The sequence below is a fragment of the Poecilia latipinna genome, unplaced genomic scaffold (genome assembly GCF_001443285.1).
Source record: "Poecilia latipinna isolate Pla-1442-1.1 unplaced genomic scaffold, P_latipinna-1.0 Scaffold1942, whole genome shotgun sequence".
NCBI lineage: Eukaryota > Metazoa > Chordata > Actinopteri > Cyprinodontiformes > Poeciliidae > Poecilia > Poecilia latipinna.
The window spans coordinates 49,200-74,856 of record NW_015114558.1 but is presented as its reverse complement, the minus strand read 5'-3'; the positions used below and the strand labels follow the sequence as shown (position 1 = coordinate 74,856).

Sequence of the window (25,657 nt, the reverse complement as noted above, 5' to 3'; positions counted from 1 at the left end):
AAAAATTTTTTTGCTTTTTTTTTTTTTCTAAAAAACCCCCCCCCCTTTTTTTTTTTTTTTTTTTTTTAGAAAACCAGTTTGTTTGGATTTTGAAAGTTTTTAAGTTTGTTTAAAAAAGCATTCTTGTTTTAATTACAACATATTTAAATATTTGCAGTTCATTTTTTTTAGAATTCTTGACAATTTTAAGTTTTTAGGTTCTTAAAAAATTAAATCAGTGAAAAAGATGACAAATTTTAAATTTTGTTCAGAATTTATAAAATATTTAACTGCATTTTTAAAATTTCTAAATAAATGTTTATTCTATGAAAGAAATACTAAAAAACCCACATCTTTTTAAATTTGGTCAATGATTAGTATTTATATCTTTCTAAGCCTTTGCTGCACAGTATGCTAACTCTAAAGTGCTACATCAACACCATAATTAGCAAAAGCTAATGCTAACGCACTATACCACCAAAGTATTTAGCAGAAGCAAAAGCTTTTAGATACTTTATTTATGGTTATCTTGATCTCTACTGTCCGTTTTATTTGTTTTTTTTTTTTTAAATAAAGTTATTGAGAAAAAAAAGATTGAGGGGAAATGGAACTGCCTTAACAGTCTTCACCCCTTCAAAATAAGGGCACGAATACAAACGTCTAGCTACTTGAAGATTCTTCATAACCAAAACTTCAATAAAGATGTTGAACTTTATTCAATTAAAAGTTTACAAAATGGCCAAATAAAGTAGCGCTTCAGAATTAAACTGGGGGAAGCTCGGTGAGATTAAATGTTTCCAAAGTTAGCAAAAGCGCTATAGGCTAAAAATTAGCTCGTCTATTAGCGCATTAGCAGATAAACACGGCTGCATTTTTGGTGGAAAAAGAAAAGGTGAGGCTGTGGTCACTTTAGTAGCCAAAGGGTAGGATCCTGTTTGACTCAAATCATTTTATTTCTTTTAAGTAATACAGGAAAATGTGATTATATGACGAAAACCTTCCTGTTGGCCTTTAAATTCCTGATATTAGTCTTTTATTTTTAGCTTTATGGTCTGTTAATCATTTCTAATCTCTGGAACTTCTTCAGTTTTATTTCCATTTCCTCTTCATTGTTCCCAACCTGTTGACGTTCAGTTCTAGTAATTGCTTTTATTGGGTTTTTGTCAAACATAACGACCCTTTTTAGTGACGTAATGGAGGCATATAGATGTTGTTTACATGCTGATTGGTCGGACCGGTTGGAGAACCTGCTTAATGACTCAAATTTCTTTTCTCCTGATTACTAAACCTGAGCATTTCAGAGAGAAGTGGGCTGGCAGGGAAGTGCTGGCTGCAGATTTCCATTGAACAGAGGAAGAAATGTTTTTTAAATGGGTTAAAAAGGGGCAGAGAGGCCCACTTGTTCTAAAATGTTTGATCCTCCCTCTGTTTTTGTTGTGGATCAGCGCAGCAGGGAGGTGTTTCATCTGCTCAGCCGGCAGCGTTTGCCAAGCATTCCTTTGAATAGAAACATTTTAGTCTGTGAAGTCCTGAGCAGATCTCACTGGTATTAATAAGACAATGAAAACTGAGCTTAAACATAATTTACTCAGTTTTAAATACAGTCTGGGTTGTTTACATCATCCAAACTGTCAAAATAGGCAATTTAAAGAGACTTTAACTGGACAAACTGGTCAGAATTACACACAACTGTTAAGTCTGTAAGCCGAACTCGAGTCATTGCTGTAAGAATCTGATAAAATGCAAAGTGATCGTTCAGACTGCAGACGGTTTGAAAACAAAAGAGAATCAGATCTGATTATAGTTAGAGAGACTTCATAATTATGTTGTTTATGATTTATTTCTGTTCGAGTTAAATATTCAGTAGAATTTAAAGTTTATTGATCTTTTAGAATGTGTTTTTACATTATTATGCCATTAAATTACTTGAAAATGGTCTTAAAACAGCAAAATTATGGCCATATATTCTGGGATGATTTATTGTCCAGCAAAATTTCTTATCAGGCCTACCAAATAATTAAAGAAAAAAATCCAAAATGTAACATGTTCCAGTTTAATCATGCAGTCAGGGTTCGGGCCAGTCATTAAATGTCAGCTGGTAAATTTATCCATCAAGGGAAGAAATTCATCGATTCACTGATTTGCAGTAATCCGTCATCCCGAGCAGCATGTGGCGACAGTAGACACAAACAACTCACTGTAAACTGAAAGAACTACACTTTAAAAAACCTTACTAAATAGTCCCAGAAGGATAACATTTAAAACTCTTTGACATATTTCAGCCATATTTTTTATTTTATACACATTTAAATTATTTTAAGATGGTTTAAAACATAATTTTCTTCTACTACATTTCTGATGCTTCATTTTCATCTATTAATAAATCAAACTCTGATAATTATTAATGGGGTTATTTTTCATTAATTCATTATTAAAATGATAGTCAACACAGTCAGTAATCGATGAATCGATAATTGACTCAAAAAAGGCCAAATGGTGAAAGAATAGCAGAGCAGTGATGAAACCACAGCAAATAAAAAGAAAACTATTTTTCTGTAAATATCTCAAACTTCTGAAGTGCAGATTCAGCTTCACCTGCTTCATCTTTTTCTACCCAATCATTAATCAATTAACCGATAAAATAATTATCAGATCAGCCATACATGTCATAAAGTCAAGCAGATTCTTTCTTTACTACAACTGATCACTAAAGTAATGCTGCTGTATTGCATTTTAGGCAATAAAATGTTTATTTCCTCATTTAAAAAGCAATTGAAATATGTTTTTGGCATATTTTAATGTATTTGACATGGCAGAAAAAGGCTTGAAAGGTGAAATAAAAAGTCTTATTTTCATTTGACTAATCGGTTATTAAAATAATCGTTAACCCTGACGTAATAGGAAGTTAACATCCACAGCTTAGAGAATCTGGTTTTTCTCGTTCTTATGCACAATGCCGGGGTTTTTCTCCTCCATTTGTTGAAAGATCAGATACAGCATTGGATAAGTTGCTTATTTAATCTCCTTGCATGACGTGCCGCTGCTGAAGGAAAGAAAAAACAACTTTTCCGTCCCTGCAGATTGAAAAATCAGACATTTTTCCCGCCCATCATCCCTGATGATCCCGACTCCACCTGTGCAGAGCATGTGCTCGCTCGCTCCCTGTCAATCTGCCTCGTCCACTCCCTCTCCCTCTCCCTTCGCACGCTCCCGCCACAGATTTGCGGCTGGCATGTGTCCCTCCATCTGGCTCGCACATGCACTGCATTTGGACGTTGCGTAATGGCCTGGGCCGGGGGAACGCGGCGCCACCGTGCCACTACGCGACACGTGGGGAAGTGACAAGGGCCAGAGAAACAAACTGCTTATGTAAAGGCATTAAGAAGACCGAGCAACTCCTGCCACATTCGCTCACCCGGTTGAGGAATTAAAAATAGAAAGTTGGTGAGAAACAGAAAACATGCAGCGACAAAAGAGTTAGCTGCAGGGCTGAGTCACGCTCAGCCGTCTTCTATAGTTAATAATGGGAACTTCACTGACGCCTTCAGTCCTTAATGCATGATTAAAGTCATCTGCAACATATTTTGGAGATGAAACCAGTTAAAACACATTTAAATATCATTTTAGGTTATTTTTAGCTTCATAATTAATTTTGATGCCTCTGGGGCTGAAACAATCGGATTAGTTGTGATTAATCAATGATTGAAGCACCAACTAATTTAATAATTTAATTAAATGGAATATATATACGTAAAACAAAAGCCATTTGCTGGACAAACGAAATATCCAGAGCAGTAATTAAGACATTAAATTTAAGACAATTTAATGTTTTAAATTGTCTGCCTACTTTTTCAGGATGCATTCACACTAGTCCTGATTAATCCGCTTTAATCCAACTCCAGTTCATTTGGTTCGGTTCATTTGAGGAGGGGTGAACTCTGATTCAGTTCGAATACATATGTGAACGCCAAGCGGACTGAGACCGATCCAAAAGCAGGAAGTGGACTACAGCGCAGGGTATTCTGGGAAAATACAACCAAAACAAACACATTAGCCTAGCGTTAGCAGGAGAAATGGTTTGTCATTTATCCAAAGAGGAAAACAAAATCCTCCAATTGCTAAAATCTGATTCCGTTCCGTTTTGGTTTACATTTCCGTGTCTTCAAAGGTTTTCGTGTCATTTCCTTCAGTGGTTCTTGGTGCAGCGCCCCCACAGGTGAGGAGGGGAACAGGTATTTTATAGGATTTGGTTCATTTGACTCGGTGTGAAAGAACAGCAGCTGAAAATGTAGCAAATGTTGCAGTTTTTGTCCCCAATTGAACCAAATGATGGGAAAACACCCAAATTATGACGAGGTGCAGAAACTCTCTAGATGAAAACATTTTATTAAAGAACTTCCTAAAAAGTCAACATGAAGACGATCACTTTCTCAGTTTGTTCACCCCTGTTGTACTGATGGTGTTCCTCCTTTTTGTTGTTTTCCTGCTCTGAAATCTGCAGCAGCTCTCGTGGCTCCACCATCCAAAGCCGTAATCCAGAGGCCCAGGCTGGTCGAGCATAAATCCCATTCGGAGTTGCATTAGCTGGCATCTCATCGGGAGGGCACATAGATTAATATTTTATTATTTAAACCCCCAGGACGCGCATATCTGCTGTCATCTGGAGACTGGATGGTGGATTATTAATCTGGCTCTGCTGACTTTACATCAGGAGACGACACACAAGTTTATCTTTAAAAACTTTATGCTTGAAAAAGGATAAACAGAAATAATGCAGGAAAAGATCATGAAGTTATACTTTTTGAGGTTGGTGTGTGTTTGAGGAAGTCGGGACCAAACGTTGTAACAAACCTCAGCAGATTCTTGGCTGGTGGTTCCGTCTGATGAAACGGCTCCAGTTTTACTTCAGGCTGATTCTGAACATTGTGCAAGAAAAATCCTGGCATGAAGCAAAGTCATGATTCATGACGAACATGCAAATAACCAGCAAAGAAACGACCTCATTTAGTTTATTTTATCATAATATACTTTATTATTGCTTATTTTGGCATTGCTTTCATATTTAGCTTAGCTTATCTCTGTTTACTTTGGCTTAGATAACCTTATCTTAAGTTGATTTAGCATAGCTTTGCTTTTTCATCTTGTTTTTATCCTAATTTGATTTTTATCTTCTAGTTAAATTTACCTTAACTCACCTTTTTTTTATCACAGTTTAGTTTAGCTTATGTTTTTGTTTTAGGTTATTAGCTTTGTAAGTCTTATGACCTTAGCTTATCATGGGTTTGCATATTTTACTTTATCTTATTTTAACTCATGTTATTTTAGGTTTATATATATTTGAGCTGGTTTTGACTTAACAGCTTGACACATTTTAGCTTAGTTGATCTTTTATTACAGTTTAGCTTATGTTATCTTGGTGAGTTAATGTTAGCTTATCAAGAAATTAAAGTAAAAGGTTTCCTTATCTAGTTTAAGAAATTACAACCGCATGATTTTAAATTACTTATGTGATTTTTAACTGCATTTTTAATTTAATTGTGAAAACGCACAATATCATAAAAATTTGGTCACATTTGTAATGGAAACTTGGCTACTGCTGAGTGACGACAGCTTACTTCCAAAAGTAACACATTTTTACTCACGTAAGAGTAAAAAAGTATTTGGTAAAAAGTTACTCAAAATCAGGCAAAAATAAAATGTTTCCAAATCAGTTTCTTTAATAAAAAAAACTGAAGAAACTTTAACCACCTGCTGCAGGTCTGTGTCTGGTGAATTTTTGGTTAAAACATGTTTGTTTTTCATTCAGTGGGTAGAAAATCTAGAAATGTTAGTCAAGTAAGAGAAGAAATATTTCATAATAAAATTACTCAAGTAAAAGTAAGAAGTACAGTGCAGTAAAAGTAATTTTTTTTTCTCAAACAAATATAATTGAGTAAATGTAACTGGTTACTACTGAACTCTGAACATGTGTATCAGAGGTTTGGACATTTCTGGTGTTCCGTAGCTGTGCTGATGGAGGGGGTGTGTCGGCTGAAGGGTCGCTGTTTAAGTGGCGAGAAGACTAAGCCTCGATGGGGGGGATTATGGTGGGCGGGGGCGGGGAGCCTCCATGATCTGTCAGAGCTTAGTAACACAATTATCCCAGCGGCTCCGACAGCAGCAGCAGCGACGATGATGATGATGATGATGGTGGTGGCGGCAGAAGCAGCGTTTTCATTAGTGTAATGCCCAGAGACGCTCCGTTGTTATTATGTAAGCGTGACGCCATCCCAGCTCCCAGCGACGGCGTGGCGGCTTGCTTCCTGCTCGGAGAAGCCAAAAGGACGTCGGTCCGTCAGCAGCGGCGGCGGGGATGTCGCCGACCTCCGCGCTGGATCCCAGGCTCGTTGCCATGGAGAAGCGGATGCTGTGAGGCGCGGAGACGGAACATCTGATGAGTCAGACGTGGGGAGATGAGAGGAAACGAGATGGACACGCGGCAGCGGCGGTCTGATGGATGCTAGAGGAGAGATTTAAAAAAAGAGAAGATGAAGTTTAAGAAGTTCATCACCATCATGCAGGCGGCCATGGGGGTCGTTCCGCTGAACAAACGGGAGCTGATGCCGCCGGGCAGGAAGCTGTGGCGACCCCCGGGGTGAGATGGACGTTTCACAAATAGACAGAAAAGATTCAGTGTTTGGTAATCAGGGAAGGAACAGGTGGATTCTGTACCTTTAAGACTTCAGCTTTAAAAATAACATCAGCACCAATAAGAGAAGATGAAAAGAAAAATACTGATCATTATTATTCTCTTTTTTGTGTGTTAATTTGTCCACTGTAATACATTATATTTAAACTGAGTGTATCAAGGGAATCGAGTCTTTATGGCTGAATCTGGAATATTACGTTATGTGCTTCGTACTTTCAGAAACATCTTAGATATTAGAGTAAGATGGCAATTTTAAACTATATTGCAGCCATATTGCCAAAAAAGAAAGTGGCTAAAATTTAAAATATTTTGTCATGTGGGTCAAAATCATTTATTGGTCAAAACAATGTAATTTTTAAGATTAAAATCAACAAAAACGTTTTTCTTTTCTGATTTTTCTTGTTTTTTAACCAACAAAAAAACTAATTAAAATAATTAACAGTTAAAGTAAATCCATTTTCTTTTAACAATAGACGAAGCATGACTATTTTAATTAAAAATCTTTTTTTTTTCTTGCACGTTTGAGGCAATAGATACAAAACTTCAAATTATTTTAGCATGTTTTCATTGTAAAATGAAAAACCTTTTATTTTGGGCTCGATTTTAATTTCATCTTTTCTCATCAATAAAAACAGGATCTAAGTTGGTCTTTATTTGACAACACTTCCTGTTTCAATACAACAATTAAAAGCAGATTTGGATGCATCAATCTGTCATTTAGATTACAAGTCGATGCGTAAATTGTCTGTTACCATGACAACAGAAAGAAAACAGAAAACTTGAAAAGATGATCACTTTGTTTGCATCTAACAATTTTGTAAGTAGATTTCAATTTAAAATTGTAGTTTTATCCTAATTTGTTGAACTTGTTCTTGAGTTTTGGTCGGGTGGGCCACAGAAAATCCATCCAGGGGCAGCAAACGGCCCACGGACCCTACTTTGAACACCCTTGACTTATAACTTGGAAAATACCCCAAAAAACTCTGCTTCTAACCAGAAATCTGTTTTAACGGGTGTTTTATTTTTTTGTGAAAATTGAGCTTTTTGTTGATATTTTGGATTAAAGTCCAAACTTTGTTGGTCCAGTGAACTGAAAGCAGGAGGAGTTGAAAATCTGGTCGTTTTGGCCTCCAGGCGTCATAACAGAATATTTTGAAGCAAAAGGAGACATTGTTGCATTCAGAGTTCAGCTCTTTAAGCTTCCAAGGTCTTTTCTCTGCTCAGTTTCCCGAATGTTGGAGTCTGACGAGCAGAAACCGATTGGAAATGTTGTTGCATCAGAAATGAGGATTGCTTTAAATGTTGCAGCTGTTGAGTCACGGGAGGACAGTGCAGCTCTCTCCAGTCCTTTGGGTTGATTTGATCTTTTTTTTAATCTAATATACTTTTGCTTCAGGTTTATTTGAGTGGAGCAAACGGAGATGAAATGTCAGGATGACTGACCTTTTGTTTTCTGTTGGAGCGGTTTTATTCTCAGAGGGGAAAACCTCAGTCTGAATCGGCCTATTTGTGCTCCGATACACAGGACATTAATTTAAAAAGAAACTCCACCTGCAAGAGGAATTAAGAAAATATGTGGTTGAGACGGCGCTCACTTTTGGTATTCAAGGTCAAGATATTCATTAAAAATGTCTGATTAAAGCGTTCTCTGGATCCAGAAAACACATGATGACACAACAACAAACTCCTCTGACTTTCGTTAAGCCGTTCCCAGAGAACAATGATCCGGTTTTCCATATTCACACCGGAGAGTTTCGGTTCGCTTTAAACGGACCAGAGTTCGTTTCCCCTGTCGGTCCGAACCTTTAGGTGTGAATGCACTGCAGCGGACAGTGGAGTGGGTCGAAGTATAAAGTCGTAATGAGGTGAAAATAGCTGCAAGACATTTAGAATAAAGTCATGGTGACATGAGAAATCGCAAAACAAAGAAGTATTACAACTGTGTCATAAGATTACAAGAATAAATTTTATGACGACGTATTACAAGATTAATTCATAATGTTTCAAGAATATCGTAAAAATATGAGAACACTCTTATGATAGTCGTAGTATTACCAGAACAAAGTCGTTGTGATGTGAGAGAATTGTCACATTTCCAGAATGTCGTAATATTACATGAATAAATTGTACAACAATAGATGTATTACAAGTTAAAACTCGTAATATAAAGTATTACGAGTCGCAATATGAGAATAGTTGTACGACAGTCATAGTATTACCAGAATGTCTTTGTTACAAAAATATTATGCATTATATCATGAAAAAAAGTTGTAATATTTTCAGAATAAAGTTGTAAGACAACGAAGTTGCGACGTTAGGATAAAGTTATACAAAAAAGACGTACCTAAATAAAATTGTAAGGTTACCAGCACAAAGTTGTAATGTTAGATACCAAGATAAAGTCGTGACATTATGATAATATCTTTAAGAGGCTAGTCGTTGTGGACTGTTGATGTAAATCATCAAGAATCCGTCGCCACGACCAACATGGAGGAAAATGTTATGAACCAATAAAATGAGTTTCGCTGGATCGTCTCAGCAGCTGTTTTCCTAAAACGTCACCATCAGAAACCCCCGACCGTCTTCACATCCTCCCCGCTGCGGGCGCATAGCTGGCAGCACCAGCCATTATTCAGGGACCCGTTACCATGGGAACCTGGAGAGGGAAAGGAGAGTCATGTTGGCAGAGGACTGAACATGTCGCTCACGGTTAGTCAGGGTGAGAAAAGAGCGAGAAACGTCTTTGTTCTTATCACATTTAACGTCTTCCATCATCAAATCACAGCTGATGTTTACTAAATTAGTTTAGTTAGAATATAAAGATCAATAATAATAATAATATCCTGAGGCAGACGCTGGTCTGGCTGCAGGTTTTAAAGGTCAAACTGTGTTTTGGACTTTCTAAAAGCGGATCCTGAAGTGTTGGGTGATTCAGACTGAAGAGTTGACAGTTTGACAGTCCGGCCGCTGAGACTTTCCCTCTGAATATTTCAGAAGCGTCGTTAAAAATTTAAAGCTGAGGACCGCAGCGCGCTTCGTCACAACGGCTCATAAACATCCAGAAATACAAACAGATTTCTGCTCAGTTTTATATCGGTGACAATAACTGCAATGTTGGGTTTTCTCAGATTTTTATCACATTTTAAGCTAAATAAACTCAATATGGTGTTTGTAGAATTTATTATTAGCATAAAAATGATGGAAAAGTTTTTTTTAATCTCTTACTTTAGAAGCAAAAATTTGTAATAAACCAACTTTTAAATTAAATCTAGAAAAAATATTTTTATCCTTGTCGGCCTTTGGAAGGACAAACATCCTTATAAATATTTTTAAATGAACTTATTTTATAAAAATGATTAAAAGTTGTATTCCTTGATATTTAATGTGACATTTATTGGTACGTTTATTTCATGATGTGTTTATTTAATTTTGGCTCTACTATGATTCTGATAATCATTTCATGACCCCTTTTTTCTTCTTCTGCTCAGGGACCAGGGTTGCTCTGACCAGACCAGTACTGACCTGCTCAAGTCCAGCCGTAAGTTCTGCTGGTCCAGAGAAGCCCAGTACTTGTACCTTCGCCGCCTGTCGTCGAGGAGCCTCTCCGCCATCACCATGGTACGTTTCACATGCTGAGCGTTGGAGAGTGAGCGTCCTCCATGTTTAGGGGTCAACATGGGGTCAGAGCTTCGGGTCAGGAAGCTTTGCTGTGATGATGCAGCTGCTGTGAAAGAGATTTTATTTATTACCCAGAGTTTAAAATCTCACCAAATGAACAGCAGCTTTGGTTCTAGTTTGATGTTTGTCAAATTCAGCTTATAGATCCGGATGCATGTTTGCTATGGAGTAACGTTAAAATATGTTCTAAGTAAACACTGGATATTTCCTTCCCCCCTCTTTTGTCTTTTTTTGTATATATCATTGTTAATTTTTTTCTTCTTAATATTTTTTAAATGCCCATTTTTCTTTCCTTAACTTATTTTTAAAATTTTTCCACCTTTTACCATTTTTTAAATTTTTCACCTTTTCCTTTTTTTTTTTTAAATTGTTCCACATTTTCCTTTTTTTCATTTTTGGGCCCTTTTCTCATTTGTGTTTTTTTTTTTTTCCAAAAATCTTTTACCTTATTTTTTTTTTTAATTTTCTCAGTGTTTTTCCTTTTTCCACCGTTAATTTAATCCTAGTCTCTTCCTCCATATTAGCAATAAATCAGAAGCTGTTATTGTTTTGGTTTGCTCCATCAGAATTAAACATTTGAAGCAGCTGCCTGATCTAATACGAATAAAAGCTGAAAAATAAAAGATGGTAAACTAATCTGGGGACTGATGTAGTTAAACCAGGTTTACTATATTTACCTTTATGTGGTTAAAAACTCTGATTTGGATACAAAGTGTTGTGGTTTTATGATGCAGCGACCACAGGGAGTAAAATCCCAACCAACAGAACTAAATGGTGTTGATGCAAATAGTTTAAATTCAGTCACATCTCTCAGTATGTTCCCTATTATAAATCAGTAAATATTGAAGTAATTTATTTCAGTGATTAGTTTTGGAAGGGAAATTTTGTGTAAATTTGTTACAGAAACAAATTTACATTTAAAGTCATTTAAATGTAAATTGATGCATTTAAAGATTTAAAGTCTTAATTTTGTAAAATTGGTAGTAACAGATAAAGGACTTTATAACTTTTTTAGCAGTGACATTTTGTGACTTATCCTCTGCGTGAAGGATGTCATTTCAGGTCATATCACAGCTTTTTTTCTGCCACACTTTTACCTTCCACCAAACTTTCAAAATAAGATACAGCACTCTGTGATCATTCAGCACTGTTGGAAATGTTTTCTGATTTCTCCTCCTTGTGATGGATGTCATTTATTCTTTGTCCTCTCTTCTACACTTTTTCCTTCCACTAAACTTTCTCCCTGTAAGCTGGGATACTGCATTTTGTGGACAGTCAATATTGTTTACAATGACTTTTTGTGGCTTATTCACCTTGTGAAGAATGTCTTTTACATTCTGGAGCACAATTGTCAGGTCAGAGTCTTTGTTTTCTACCACCGTTTTTCCTTCCACTAAACTTTCCATTTATATACTCTGGTACAGAGTTCTGTGATCAGTGTATATTGTTGGGAAGGACATTTTGTGGCTTATCCTTCTTGTGAATGATGTCATTTATATTCTGGAGAACAACTGTTGTTTCGGAGCCTTTTTCTACCACACTTTATCCTTCCACTAAACTTTCCATTTGCGTACTGTGGTACAGCATTCTGTATTGAAACGAGCATTGTCAGCAATAACCTTGTGTGGCTTGTTATCCTTGTGAAGGAGGTCATTTACATGTCGGGTTGGAGCCTTTTCCTACCACAGTTTTTCCTTCCACTAAACTTTCCATTTTTAATCTGATACTTCCCCCTGTGTCATCCAGCATCGTTAGGAATGACATTTTGTGGCTTACCCTCTTTGTGAAATATATAAAGGTCAGGTTTGAGCCTTTTTACATCACACTTTTTCCTTCCACAAAACGTTTGTATTATTGTAGGCCTTACCTGGAAAAATTAACAAAAAATAGTGCTTGAAATCACTTTGTGTGCCATTAATTTGTATAGAATGTTTCACTGAAATGCAGTTTTTATTTTCATCCTTATATATTTGAGTTTAACTTTATAGATTGTTGAAGCTTCTTTTAGGGAAATCTTAAAGATAGAAATCTGGTGTAAAATGGAGACCAGCTGTTGAAATCCAGTAAACTTCCTTCTGTTTGTTTAGTTTAGGTCTGATCATATCTTATGGATGTTGCTAACTTCCTTCTGGAAGATTAACATCAGTCTTTCTGTCTTTGGTTTTATTTTCAAGCTTCTCCACTAATGAAAAATTTAGTTTTACCTTCTAATGAAGCCGTTTTATAATCCTGTCACCGGATGATTCAAACCTTGATTCAGAAAGCAGAATCAGTGTGCTGACATGGATTTAAAAGAATCAGTGACTCGGTGTTTCCCAGTCTGCTTCTTTCCTTTTTTATCAACATTTTTGAACACTCCTCTCTCCTGCAGATTCCCCTCCTCCTGCTCTCCCCCACCCAGGATGATGATTAACCAGAGAGACATGTCAGATCCAGAAAGCTTCATTGTTTTAATGGCTCAGTCTCACAAATAATTCAGGTCAGGGAGGCTGCTTTGCATAAGGTTGGCCTATTTTGAGCTGTGCCTGACATTTTTCAGAAGCCCTGGAATGTGCTTATTTCTACCACACTGACTCCTCTTCCAGAAAAAAAGTCATAGGTGTGTCCAAAGTGCAGAAGAGCTGCATTTGTTTTGAAATTAGCTTATTTATGTTGTTTTACTGCAGCTAAAACCTGAAACAGCTGTTTACTTATCAAGAAAGTTAAACTGCTGAGATTAAGTTGATTGTTCTGGCCAAAACAGGCTAAAAATAAAATAATTTATCGGTATTATTACTTATTAAACAGTGAATCCTCCCTTATTTGCGGGTTCGTATTGAGGTTTTTCTGTGGAACTTAACTCGAAGCTAGAACACTGAGGTACAATGCTACGTGACATGCTATTGGCTACCCGTTTTGTAACGGCCAATTCAGGAGCGCCTTTTATTTTGCTTCATGCTGATTGGCTAATACTCCAACAGTGGAGATGAGGAAGACTGTTGTTAGCTTCTGTAGCAGCGCTAGCTAGCTAAGACGGTTTCCACTCTGTGAATTCATGTATATCAAGATATATTTAAGGTTTGTACTATTAAAATTGGTAGCTATAAGCGTTTTAAAGGAGTTTTAAGGTGTTTAGCTATTTTTGGGCGGCTGGGATCAATAACCGGGTGAATACTAGGAGCTAACTGTCCACTGAAAAGTTGGAAAATTAAATACTGGATTCAACTCACATAAAATATACAATAGAAATTAAAACACACTATGAAAAAAGTGAGCTATACAATGAAAGTAAAAATATGAAGATATAAAATATGTAGTAAATGGTTTAATTTTTTAAAAGTGTAAAAAAATATACAAAAATTACAAAGTACTAATACTAAAAAGAAAAAATTGCAATTAAGTAAAAAAAACAAAACAATTGCTATAAAAATAGAATAAGTAAAAAATTGAAAGTAAATGACAAAAAAAAATCATATTTATATGGGATAAAGGTTTAAAAATCAATAAAAACAATCTGCTTGTTATGAGTCAGAAATAATCCTTCATTTTCAAATTGAAATAATTGCAGCCATGATTCATCTGCTAGACTTTGGATTCATTTTTTTTTTTTTTTTTGTTTGTTGTTAATTGGGAACCTCTTTTCATGGACTAATCCCTGATTTTATAATTGGGACAATCCCTGCTTTATCTGCCTGGATAATTTGACTTATAGCCTCCTTTTATATTTCAGACATTGTGGCGGCAGAATATGGAAACAATTTGGTTTGGTTGTATTAGAAGATTATGATGAGGTCATATTTATTAGGCACAACAAAACACACAAAAGATCAAACTAATAAGGTCTGAATTGACGTCTCCACCAAAGACTTTGTACAATTATTCACAAAAAAGATAAAATAAGTCATAAAAGCTGTTATACATATATATAATTTAAAAGCAACTACATTTGGAATGTAATATAAATTTTTTAACATTTTACAGAGACAATTAATAGTTTAGTAACTCTACATTTTATTTTTAAACTATTCTAAATAGTTTTAGAGAGAACTTATTTCTAGCATAATTTCATGAAATATTAATATATCTTGAGCTTAAATTTTTTTCTCACTTTAAAACCACTGTTTTGGATGGATTTTATTTAGTTTTTATGTAATAAACCAACACAAAGTTCAGAATTTGTGCCAGTATTCTTTGCAAAATATCTCTAAGTCAGTCAGATTGGATAAAGAACATCTGTGTGGATCACAAATGCATGCCACAAACTTCAGATTTTCATTTATAAACATTTGTTTAAATAAAAAAAACCTTTTCCTTTTATTACATAAAATCCTAATAATATAAACTGAAGTTTGTGGCTCTAACCAGACAAAATGTGAAAAAGTTTTAAGGGGTGTGAATACTTTGAATGCTAGATGTTGCAGTTTGGGATTTTTTGATGTGTGGGAGTGTAAAAAGTCATTGTGTCTGTGATGCAGATTTATTTTTAGTCTGTCTAAAAATAGATAAATTACGCTCAGATGTCGTTTTCCTGTGTCATACTTTTTGTTCTGTCCGCCTGGGAGCTTCACAGCTTTAAAAATCAATGGGAAATTCGGACTACTCCATCCGACCGGGTGTTAAAGACGCCAACATCTTTCGTGTAAATGCATTTTTATTCTTCCGGTTTGGTTTTTAATTGTTATGAAATATTTAATGATGAGGTAAACGATTTAATAGTGTGGTTATAAGGAGATTTTCACGTCGGAGTGGATTTATCCTGACTATTTGTGAAGGCGTCACCCCCCGCCGCTGCTTGCGTTGGTTCAGTCCGGCTCGAGCTCACAGCCCTCGGCACTATTTTTTTTTTTTTATGTTTTTTTTTAGGGAGCGAAGTTCGTGATTTAAAGTCAAGCCGAAGTGGCTGTAAAATCTTTAAACTTGTGTATTTTCCTAATTTTATTCGTCACTTTGGCCGACGTGCCACCCGGAAACGTTCATCCAGTTAGGGAGTTCGGTTGGAAACCAGTGGTACCAGTCCGGGACGGTTCAAAGTGCGTGATGCCTGTGAACAGAGGGGCCCTGCTCTCTCTGAGAAGATTTACGCCCCGCAATTTAACCGTAAGTATCTTCCGTTTTTAAAACAAACTGAAGTTATAAACCTCCACCGGGAGTAGAAGTGACACTGGAGCGGCCACAGAGGTTCGTGTGGCTGTTTTTAGGGAGAGAAAACCGGGAATGTTCGGGTTTTTTCCCCTATGGATCCCAACTGAAGCCTGTTGCATCCTGCCGCACCTGCTGATAGGACGGCGCCGAAGTTGGCGTCCGTTTGGAAGCTCCAGTAAAGGGCTGTTCCACCGTTTTTAACGGATTATTAATCAGCTCCAGGCCTGAACCTGAACCCAGTTACTCAAAACTTAACATTCATTAAAACACAGTTTGTGATCCTCAGGAACTTTTCCACTCTTGGTTAAACCTAAAAAAAAACTTATTTTGAACATTATGTTGGTGTTTATATGACAAACTGTGTATTAATCAACTAATAATCAAAGTTTAACCAGTTAGATTGAACATTTTTACAACTCGGCCTCACCTAGGGTGGCATTTTTAAATTAAAACCTATCTTAAATAAAATTGTAACTTTCTATTATTAGAAGTCACAAGTATGAGTTTTAATAATCGGTGGGAAGGAAGTTTGATATCCCTACATAAATTAGAGTATAAATATACCAGATCGTTACAATATTATTGTATTTACACTCAAATATTTCAAATTGATTGTTTTTGTGCGACTAGATGCGTTTCAAGCGAGACAAATTAGTGTTTTCTTGCCAGTATGAGGAAAAACAGGGAGATTTTTCAGCCAGCTGGCTGACTGTGGGCAGCAATATGTGTTAAACTGCTTTAAAATTAAAAACTCTGGCACTTTTTCTGTTTCTATCCATAAAAAGTAAAAATTGACCACAGTAGTAGCAACTGGATTTAATTTATAAGGTTTGAAATGGCAGATTTAAAAAAAAAAAAACGACAACTAATCAGTGTAGGATATTTCAGTCCAAATTACATTTTTCCAGTTTTTACAAATTGATTAAATGTTTTAAACCTGCGACATTTTAAGGATTTCATAGGAAGAGTAGAATAATTTATCTGGGGAAATGCATGCTTAAGAAATTTATTTTATTAAAATCAGCAAGCAAGATATCATGTAAAGGGTATAAAAAGGCAATAAAGACATTAAAATCACTTTTTCCATTATGAGGGGAAAAACAATTAAATTGATGGTTATAGTTGCGGTTTCTTTAAAAGGAGTCAAATATCTCATGAGATGCTAATGTCTGTTTGATATTAAAAGATGTGAAATCTTTTTTTTCTCACAAAGATTAATTTTGTATCTGATTTATTCTGTAGCTTTTTCTTTTTATGGTCATAAAAAAATTTCAGTTTTTTTCTTTAAATTATTTTACATCTCTATTAGGTAAGAACTGAATTTGTTCTGTATTTAAATTTTGATTTTTATTCATTATTTTATTTATTCATTTTAAAATCCATGGTGTAATGCTGCTTTGTTTCCAGCAGAGGGCGCCACTGCACAACATTTCTCCCAGCATCCATTAGATTTTAGATTCTGGGATTTTTCTGGAAAGAAGTCATAAAGTATTAAAAAAAGACTAATTTAGTTTTTAACATTAGTTTCAGATTGTATTGTCCAGCAGAGTCGTCTAATCTGACCTTTGACCCTGAGTTTGTTACAAAAGCTGCTTCTGTTAACGGTTTGAACAAAATGGATCTGATTTCAGTTCAATGAGACACAGAAATGTTTTTCTTGGTTTTTATGCTGAGTCTAGGTTGCTGACTTGTTCAAGTTTTATCTGTTCTGTGGATAAAATTAGACTTTGTTTCATAATTTTCTGTAACGGTGAGTCAGCGCTCTGAAACATCCACTGTGTGGTTTGGTTTTAGTGCTTTTGGCGCCTCCTGCAGGAAGACACAGCTCCTTGTTTTACCTGAATTTGACAGATTATTGTTCTCCCATCTAAAGGGATCGAAATATGGAATTTTCCTCCTTTTTGTGGGAATTGTTTGTTTATGATTTCATTAAATAAGTGGAAAAAGCCTGGGATTATAACTGGGGCTTTCTGAGCTACTCACTTTTCTTAACTGAGCCTTAAATTCCCACCAGTTTTTCCTGTTTTAATTTATGTATTTTTTACCCTTATCTCTGAAAATACCATTTTTATTCTGGTAGAATCTGATAAACAGTTAAGTCTTACTCTAAAGGGCTTACATGGATTCTGTGTTCAAAATGTAACTTTAAAAGAACAAAAAGCAGAAGCTGGAGTTTAAGTTGCTTCCAAACATCCGTGTTGTAGCATTAGCTTGTAGCGTTAGCACAGCTAGCATGGGGCATCATTAGCATTTCCTGTCCATCTGCTTCAGAGAGAGAGTTTCTTCAAATAACGCTGCTTCCTTTTTATATCTGAAGGTTTTTATCCATGTCTTTATGTGGCGTCTAAAAATAAACCCAGAGTAGATTTTTTCCCCCTGCAGCTTCCTGGTTCTTTTTCTTCTTGTAAATAATTAGTTTAAGTCGCATCCTGTGATTCTGATCCTCATCAGAGGAAACGTTTATGTAATGACTCTCGACATTCAGAGGAAAAGCTTTCGCTGATTTATTCTCAGATTATTCATCTGCGTCTTCAAACTGCTTTATATGTAAACGCAACAGTTTTGTAATAAAATATAATCTAATGTCTGATTAAAAGCCCAAATCTGTAAAACATTACTTAGTTGAAACCAGATAAAACAAACTTTTTTTTTTCTCAGTGTCTGAAGTTAAATCAGATTACATTTTTCTTATTTTAGGTCAGTTAGGATTAATAAAATTATTTATATTTGCTAAATACTACAAAACTTGGTGAAAACACATTTTAGAGAATTTTTTGTGACTTTCTTTGTATTTTATATTTAAGCGTTTACCTTAATTTGTTTGGATACTTTCAATGTAATATTTAATGACTCATTGATTTGTTGATCTGAAATACAGGTTGGTTTATATCAGGGTGTCCAAAGTGTGGTCCGGGGGCCATTTGTGGCCCTCTTGATGGATTTTAAGTGGCCCCCGATCCCATTGGTTGATACAGAAGAAGATTTAAAGAAATATTACAATAAAACAACAAAAACATCCAAACAACTTTTACTACAACTAAAAACCAATCGACCCAAATGCCCGTCTTATCGTTTTGAACATACCGTCATTTATGGATCAGTTTTTCACCAAATTATGACATTTTTTAAATTCATTTCTGAGCTTTAAATAAAACTCGTCAAATGGGATCTTTTTTAAATTTTTGGTCCATTTTCTTACTGCATTTTTAAGAGAGTGAAGCCATTTAAAAAGTTATTCACTTAGAAATATTAAGTTTTGTTTAAAATATCTTTTTTAAGCCTAAAACATAAATAATTTTAAAGAAAAAATATTTTTAAGCAAAAATAAAATCAGTGTTTTTAATTTTTTATTTATGAAAAAATCAGCAGTTAGAATAAAAGAAGGTATAGTACATTTTAAATTAACTCTAAATGAGCGGCCCTCAGAGAAAGAAACTAGATTTTTTTGTTATTTATTTTTAAATTTCTGTGTTCTTGGACCAATCAGACATTTAACATGAAATGTTTTTATATTTTATCTGTTTTATCCCTGCTGTAGAGTGTAGAACACCACAGCAACACCTTAGCAATACCAGTAATAAATAACACTAATTATTTATTTATTTGTATCTCTGAATTGCGGTGCTGTAAAAGTTTCCAAACTTCCCTCTGAAGTGGTGGGAAGAGCTGGAGTTTTCCTGCGCTGAGCGTTTGAACGCAGCCCAGAAGTCGGAGCGTCTCTGCTTCCACTTCCTGCAGACGGTGGGATTTGTGCTGAATGTAGGCCAGCAGAATCCCGCTTACGTCAAAGGCAGGGAGAGAGCTGCTGCTGCTGCTGCTGCAGCTGCAGATGTGTGCAGATGTGGTCATGGAGGCTGTGGCGCACATCGATCTGAACCAGGACACACGCGGGTAGGAAGCCACCATGAAGACCGTCCTCAGCCTGCACAGGAAATGGGCGCACGCCGTCAAGACCATCCGCATCCTGCAGGGACTTGTGAGTGCCGCTCCGTCGCCGCGGCGACCCGGTTTGGGTCCGAGTCGCGCCGCTGGACCCGGCTGGTCATGGAGGCTGTGTGATGGAGAAGGAAGGGATTTGGGTTTAGAAAATATTTGAGGTTCTGCATTGAAAGTTTTGATTTCATTTAATCCCAACATGAATTTTGCCTCTAATTTCTCTCTGTAACCTGTTTAATCTTAATCTTTAGTGTTTTTGAAAATCTATTTCACACAGATTGACCAGTCAGGTTTTTCTCTGTACTGATTTCTGGAGCTTTTAAGTCAGAAAAAGTCAAACTGCAGATTTCTCTCTGTGGTGATTTCACTGTCTGCTGTCTTTCACATACATTTAGTGAAAATCTTGAAAACTTGAGTTTCTGGTTTCTAGATCCTCACCCAGGTTTCCTACCTGCTGCTCAGGTGGTTGAACTGCTGCTTGTTTTAAGTGAGGCCATGTTTTGGAGGCGGATAAGTGGAATTTAATTTTCTTTTACAAAGAAAATGTATAGTTTTTATTTTTTGCTTCTATTTTTTAAGACAAAAAGCTGATAATTTTGTTAAGGGAAACCTTTTTTTTAATTTTATTTTTCATGGGGGGAAAATAACTTTTCTTAAACAAAAAATTCTGTATTTTTATTCAATACTTTTAACAATTTTTTTATTTTTAAAGACGGGAAATCAGTTCCTGTCATTTTTTTTTTTAGAGGAAAATGTTTATTTTATTTTTCTTGGAAAAAATCTAATTGTTTTTTGTTCCTTTTTAAATTTTTTTGTTTTACAGTTCATATTTAATTTTTTTTCACATTTCATTTAAACAAATATGATGGAATTTCCCTTTGAGAACTGACGACTTGCTGAATAATTGATCATTTATTCAGACGGAAGTTTTTCTTGTGCTGCTAAAACATCGACTCTGGTTTTAATGCAAATCCTCAAAATGTTTGCTTGAATTGACACATAAATTAAAAATATTTTAAAATGCTCTTCACTTTAGTCACAAGAAAACTTAATGAATGCTGATTTTGTCCTGTGAAGAAAGAAGCTTCAGTTGTGATGTAGAAAAATTCAGATTTCTGTTCTTTTGAAAAGTATTTTGATAGTTTGAAAATGTTACAAAAGTTAAATTACTGTTAGCAGCTTCATTCAGACGCACCGATCAGATTTTTTTCTAGCTGATCTGAACCGATATTTCTCTCCTAAAAAGTTCTTTAAGTTTCCAGCCGAGTGTTGCATGATGTATCGCTCCATATGCTGGAGTGAGAAATCGTCTGGTTCTGATCTGTGGCCGGTTGGTCGGTGGGTCTCCAGCTGGGAGCGGTCCGCCGCCGTTCCTCTGGTTGTGTAACGACAGGCCCAGTGGAGCGGCTTTGTTGGTTACATCACAGAATGCATTATTAATCTGAGTCTGAAATGGAAATGTTTGTGTTGTTCCCCAGAACCCGGTCATGGAGCAGACGGTGTGGGAGCAGTACACCGTGACCCTGCAGAGGGTGAGTCCCAGACGCCGCCATCTTTACATTATTCACCACAGAGACGCTCTGAGTGCTGATGAATTATTACTGAGTGACGGCTAAAGATGGACACGCTTTCACTTTTCTTTTCTTGTAAAAGCAGAAGATGACGCATGTTCAGGCCGGTGAACACGACAAACTTTACTGGACCATAAATGGTCCCATTAGTTTATGTTGTTGTTTTGAGACCATTTTCAGCTAATATAATGGAAATGGCAAAATAATAAAGCAAGAACACAATCAGAGATCAACAAACTTTAATTTCCAATGAGCATTTAAAACTGCAACTGGAAGAAATATCCAGATCTAAACTAATTGGAGCATCTTTAACGCTCTAAATCTGAACAGTTTCAAACTGTATAAATATCCAAAGTAAATAAAACAGAAATAAAAATAAAATGAATTATGAAGTCTCTGTAAACAAAATTATCCTTCAAAGAAAGTTTAGTTGACACCAAACTGAAGACTTTTACCATCCAGGTTTTGGTAGAAAAGAAAAAAAAGATGATAAATCATGAAAATTTAAATTATTGAGCTTGTTTTAATTTATCATTTGATTTATTGATAATCATATCAGGCCTCTGCATGGTTTTGACTGTGAACACGTGCAGGACAAACGGAGCTGATTTAATGCAGGAAACGTTTTTCTTTTTTTTTCCTACCCCTCCCCTCCGGCAGCCAGCTGTCGCTCTCCTGCCGTTCATTATCTGATGCCTCAATGCTGCGTGATATTTGTTGGATTAGAGTCATCAGGTGAGGCGGGCGGCTTCGCTCTCCCTGCTGGATCAAAATAAATGACCAAACGACACCCAGTTTACTGTTTTATGTTAACAGTAATCCCCTTGAGACGGCGTTTCTCTCAAACTATTTCAGTTTAATACAGTGAGGCTGTTTTCACACCTGATGGTTCGGTAGATTCGGTTTGATTGGGGACCAAAATTGCAACATTTGTTAAATTTTTCAGCTGCTGCCGTTGTTTCACTTTGCACCGAGTCAAACAAACCAAACTAATTGAAAAACCTGTTCCCCTCCTGGCCTGTGGGGGCGCTGCACCAAGAACCACTGAAGGAAACGTCACAAATCTCACACTGGGCACAACTTCCTGCTTCACAAAATGTAAACAGAAATGGATTAGCATCAGATTTTAGCGGTGTTAGGATTCCTCCATTAATATAAACTACTGGTTTGGACGTTAGCCGCTAACGCTAGCGACGCTCCTGCAGGCGGCCATTACTGAGACTCACTGAGTCATGTCCACAAAACCAGACTGTGGCAACATGAGGAGGAATCTGTCACTGAAATGGTCGCAGTGCCTTTATTTCTTACTCGGTTTCTGTAAAATATGGCTTAAATTAAAGATGAGAAAATGGCTGATGGGTTTTATTCATAAAATATTTATTCTCTCTGGATATAAATAAATCTATAAACAGTTTGGATTCTGCTAAGATGCCAGAGATGACTAAGCAAATTTCTCTTGTACATTGGTAAATAATTTAAAATTGAACAGAAAACGGCTTATATACTTTAGGAAATACTTCATCCTATTTGATCGTATAAATATCACCAAGTTCCACAAACAAGTTAATTAATATTCCAGTTGTTTTATTGAATGTTTAAAAATAATAGCGGCTGATAAACGAGGTGGAAAATAACTTTAAACCGTTTATATTCTGCTTTTCCTCACTGTTTGGGTTGGCTTTATGCTACATGAATATCTGTCACCATGACAACCGACACAACACCTCCACTAACCTCCAGTTAAACTGGATACACGCCCAGAATGGCCTGTAGTTGGTTTCCTGCTTCGGAGCGATCTCTGGTCCGCTCAGCGTCAGAGTTCAGTTCAACCCAACCAGACTGAGGTTTTTAATCTGAACCATTTAAAGTGTTTTCTTTACCGTTGGTGGAAGGACGAAACCAAAATGGCGGCTCGTCTTCTGTCTCTGCGCTCTCTCTCCCTCCCTCTGCTCGATCGGCCATCTGCTAGAGACGGAGGGAAGCGCTGAATTGTTTTTATAAATGGTTCAGATTGAAGGGAGGGATAAAGAGGCGAGGTCATCAAATCTCCAACTTAATCTCATCTGGTGGGAAAACCGGTTCATCACCAGGTGGAACAAAAACCAGATTAAACCGGGTCGTTGGTGGAAGAACACTTTTCTCCTGGAAATGGTTCTAAATGTTTAAAGTATTTGTTTTTTTCCCAGGATTCCAAAATGGGTTTTGGGATCGCGGTTTCAGGAGGACGGGACAACCCGAACGAGGACACGGGCGAGACGTCCATCGTGGTGTCGGACGTCCTGCAGGGCGGCCCGGCAGAGGGGCTGCTGTTGTGAGTGTCATGTCAGAGGGTCTGGGTCGGACCCGTGTGTGTGTTTCAGAGCGCTGACCCGTGTGTGTGTTTCAGTGAGAAGGACCGCGTGGTTCTGGTGAACAACACGCCCATGGAGGGAGCGCTGCACTCCTTCGCTGTTCAGACCCTCAGGAAATGTGGCAAAACGGCCAAAATCGTAAGAATGACATCAAAACTCAGAGCTACACTGGATTCATCCATCTGTCCTCGTTTCCTTCCTTCATGTCTCCTTATTTGTTCTTATTGACTTATTTGCTCTTGTATCCTTCCTTCCTTCTTTATTTCTTTTCCTCCCTTGCTTTTATTTCCTTCCTTCCTTTCTTACTTGTATCCTTTCTTTCTTTTTCCTTTTTTCTTACTTCTTTTCTCTCTCTCTTACTTTCTTCTGCCCTCCTTTCACACCCTTCTTCTTTCCTTTCCTTTACTCTTTCCTTCCTTGATGTATCCTTATTTCATGTTTTCTTAATTCCTTTGCCATTGTTTCCTAGATGTTTCCTTACCTTGCTCTTACCTCATATGAGGAGGACACAGGCCCGCCTCGACTGTCTCCTCCCTTCTTTCTTCATGGTTCCTTTCATACTATGCTTATTTCCTTCCTTTATTTGTCCTCGTTTCCCTCCTTCTTTCCTTCCTTTATCCTTTGCTTTTGTTTCCTTTCTTCCTTTGTTGTTAGAACTCATATTTCTCTCTTCCTGGCCACTAAATGTAGTATTTCACTATGCTATTACTGTGTTGTTGCCATGGTAACATCGACAGTTGTTTTTGTTGTGTGAGGAAAAATGCAGAACTTGGTTACATAGATTGGCCCTAATAGACGATTTCTGCTCGGACTGCTTGTTGTTTTTCTAGTCCTGCTTTCACAGAAAACTGGAAAGTTCTGTTGGATCCGTGACTTAAAGGAACTGTGCTGTTGCCGTGGCAACATCCACAAACTGCGAGGTTTCTCTCACCGTTTCTCTTCTTCTTCCTCTTCTTCTTCTGCAGACGGTCAAGCGCGGCAAGAGGGTCCCGGTTAGCGTGATGCCCCGGCCCGCCTCGCCTGAGGTCTTCAGCAACGACAACTACAGCGACTACAACTACGAACCGGACCGCCGCAGCATGACCAGCGGCCGCGACAACAGCCTGGAGCGCCGCGGCTACGACGACCGGGACTACGACCGGAACTATGACCGCGGCAGGAGCGCCGAGCGCAACCTGAGCCCCAACCGGGGCTACCGGCGCGATGGCAGCAGGGGCCGCACGTTGGACCGCGACTACAGCCCGGACCGCCGCTATCGCAGCGAGCGAACCCTGGACCGCGACTATAGCCCAGACCGCCGCTACCGCAGCGAGCGAGCCTTGGACCGCGCCCCGAGCCCGGAGCCGCGCTACCGCAGCGAGCGAGCCTTGGACCGCGACTATAGCCCAGACCGCCGCTACCGCAGCGAGCGAGCCTTGGACCGCGCCCCGAGCCCGGAGCCGCGCTACGGCCGGGACGGCTATAGCCCCGGAAGAGGCCAGAGGCGCGACCCGAGCTTCGAACGCGGCCGGGACCGAGACCGGGACCCGAGGTACAACGAGCCGGTCCGGAGGACGGCCAGCAGAGATCGCCTGGATCGCTCACCATCGCCCCCTGCTGCTCCCATCCCACTGCCCCGGCCGGGCCGCGACCAGGAGCCGCTGGAGAAACCCGTCAACGTGCTGCTGCTGAAGAACCATCCCAACGAAGGTGAGCGGCCCGAACTCTGCAGAACAACACGATCTGTCCACGGTTCTAATGGTCTCAGCTTTGGTCCATGAAACGATTAATCATGATTAATCGATTATTGAAATAATTAATCGCTAACTGGACTAAACAAACTTTTAAAAAAGGCCATTTGCTGAAAGAACAACACATTAAGAGCAATAACTGAGACAGAAATGTAAAAAAGTCGTGATGGTTTTTGACTTTTCAGTCAGGCAAAAAGCTTGTTGCACACAAACATCATGATTGCGTTCTGTGGCTCGAGGCAGTTAGGCTACCGCTAACTAGCTGCTAACAAACCCCTGTTTGCTAATTAGCTAGTCTTTTTTGTGTCTACGATGCAGAGACTCTCAGTACTCTATTGATTGTTTTGTCAATTAATCAAGTAATTGGGAAAACAATATACTTGTTAAGTTCTGGGGAATCCACATTTTATGATTATTACAATCCCCCAAAAAAGACATTTAAGTAAACAACCAATTTAATTCCATTTTAAATAAACATTATATTGCTTAAAATGCTATAATCTTATATCTATTGGACACCATTACATTAATTGCTGCACAGTTGTTGTTTTTTGACACAACCTGGCTAACACCCAGGTTGTTGGCCACTATGATTAGTTGCCA

The 25,657-nt window shown here is 37.5% G+C and overlaps 1 protein-coding gene across 9 annotated transcripts in view; it reads left to right on the top strand.

The window, feature by feature from the left end:
- The window catches only part of tjp2a (tight junction protein 2a (zona occludens 2)), a 42,953-nt gene that overhangs the window by 4,202 nt on the left and 13,094 nt on the right, over positions 1 to 25,657 (top strand). For 2 of the 9 annotated variants that reach the window (XM_015015680.1, XM_015015678.1), the window contains exons 1-6: positions 5,940 to 6,613; positions 10,156 to 10,285; positions 20,881 to 20,934; positions 23,160 to 23,284; positions 23,360 to 23,462; positions 24,290 to 25,013. In XM_015015680.1, coding sequence (XP_014871166.1) covers positions 6,507 to 6,613; positions 10,156 to 10,285; positions 20,881 to 20,934; positions 23,160 to 23,284; positions 23,360 to 23,462; positions 24,290 to 25,013 — 1,243 coding nt within the window. In that variant the 5' untranslated portion in view covers positions 5,940 to 6,506. Of the gene's footprint in view, positions 1 to 5,938; positions 6,614 to 10,155; positions 10,286 to 15,163; positions 15,422 to 19,093; positions 19,443 to 20,880; positions 20,935 to 23,159; positions 23,285 to 23,359; positions 23,463 to 24,289; positions 25,014 to 25,657 lie in introns of those variants that run through there. The other 7 variants (XM_015015685.1, XM_015015684.1, XM_015015687.1 and 4 more) reach the window with 5 other exon arrangements.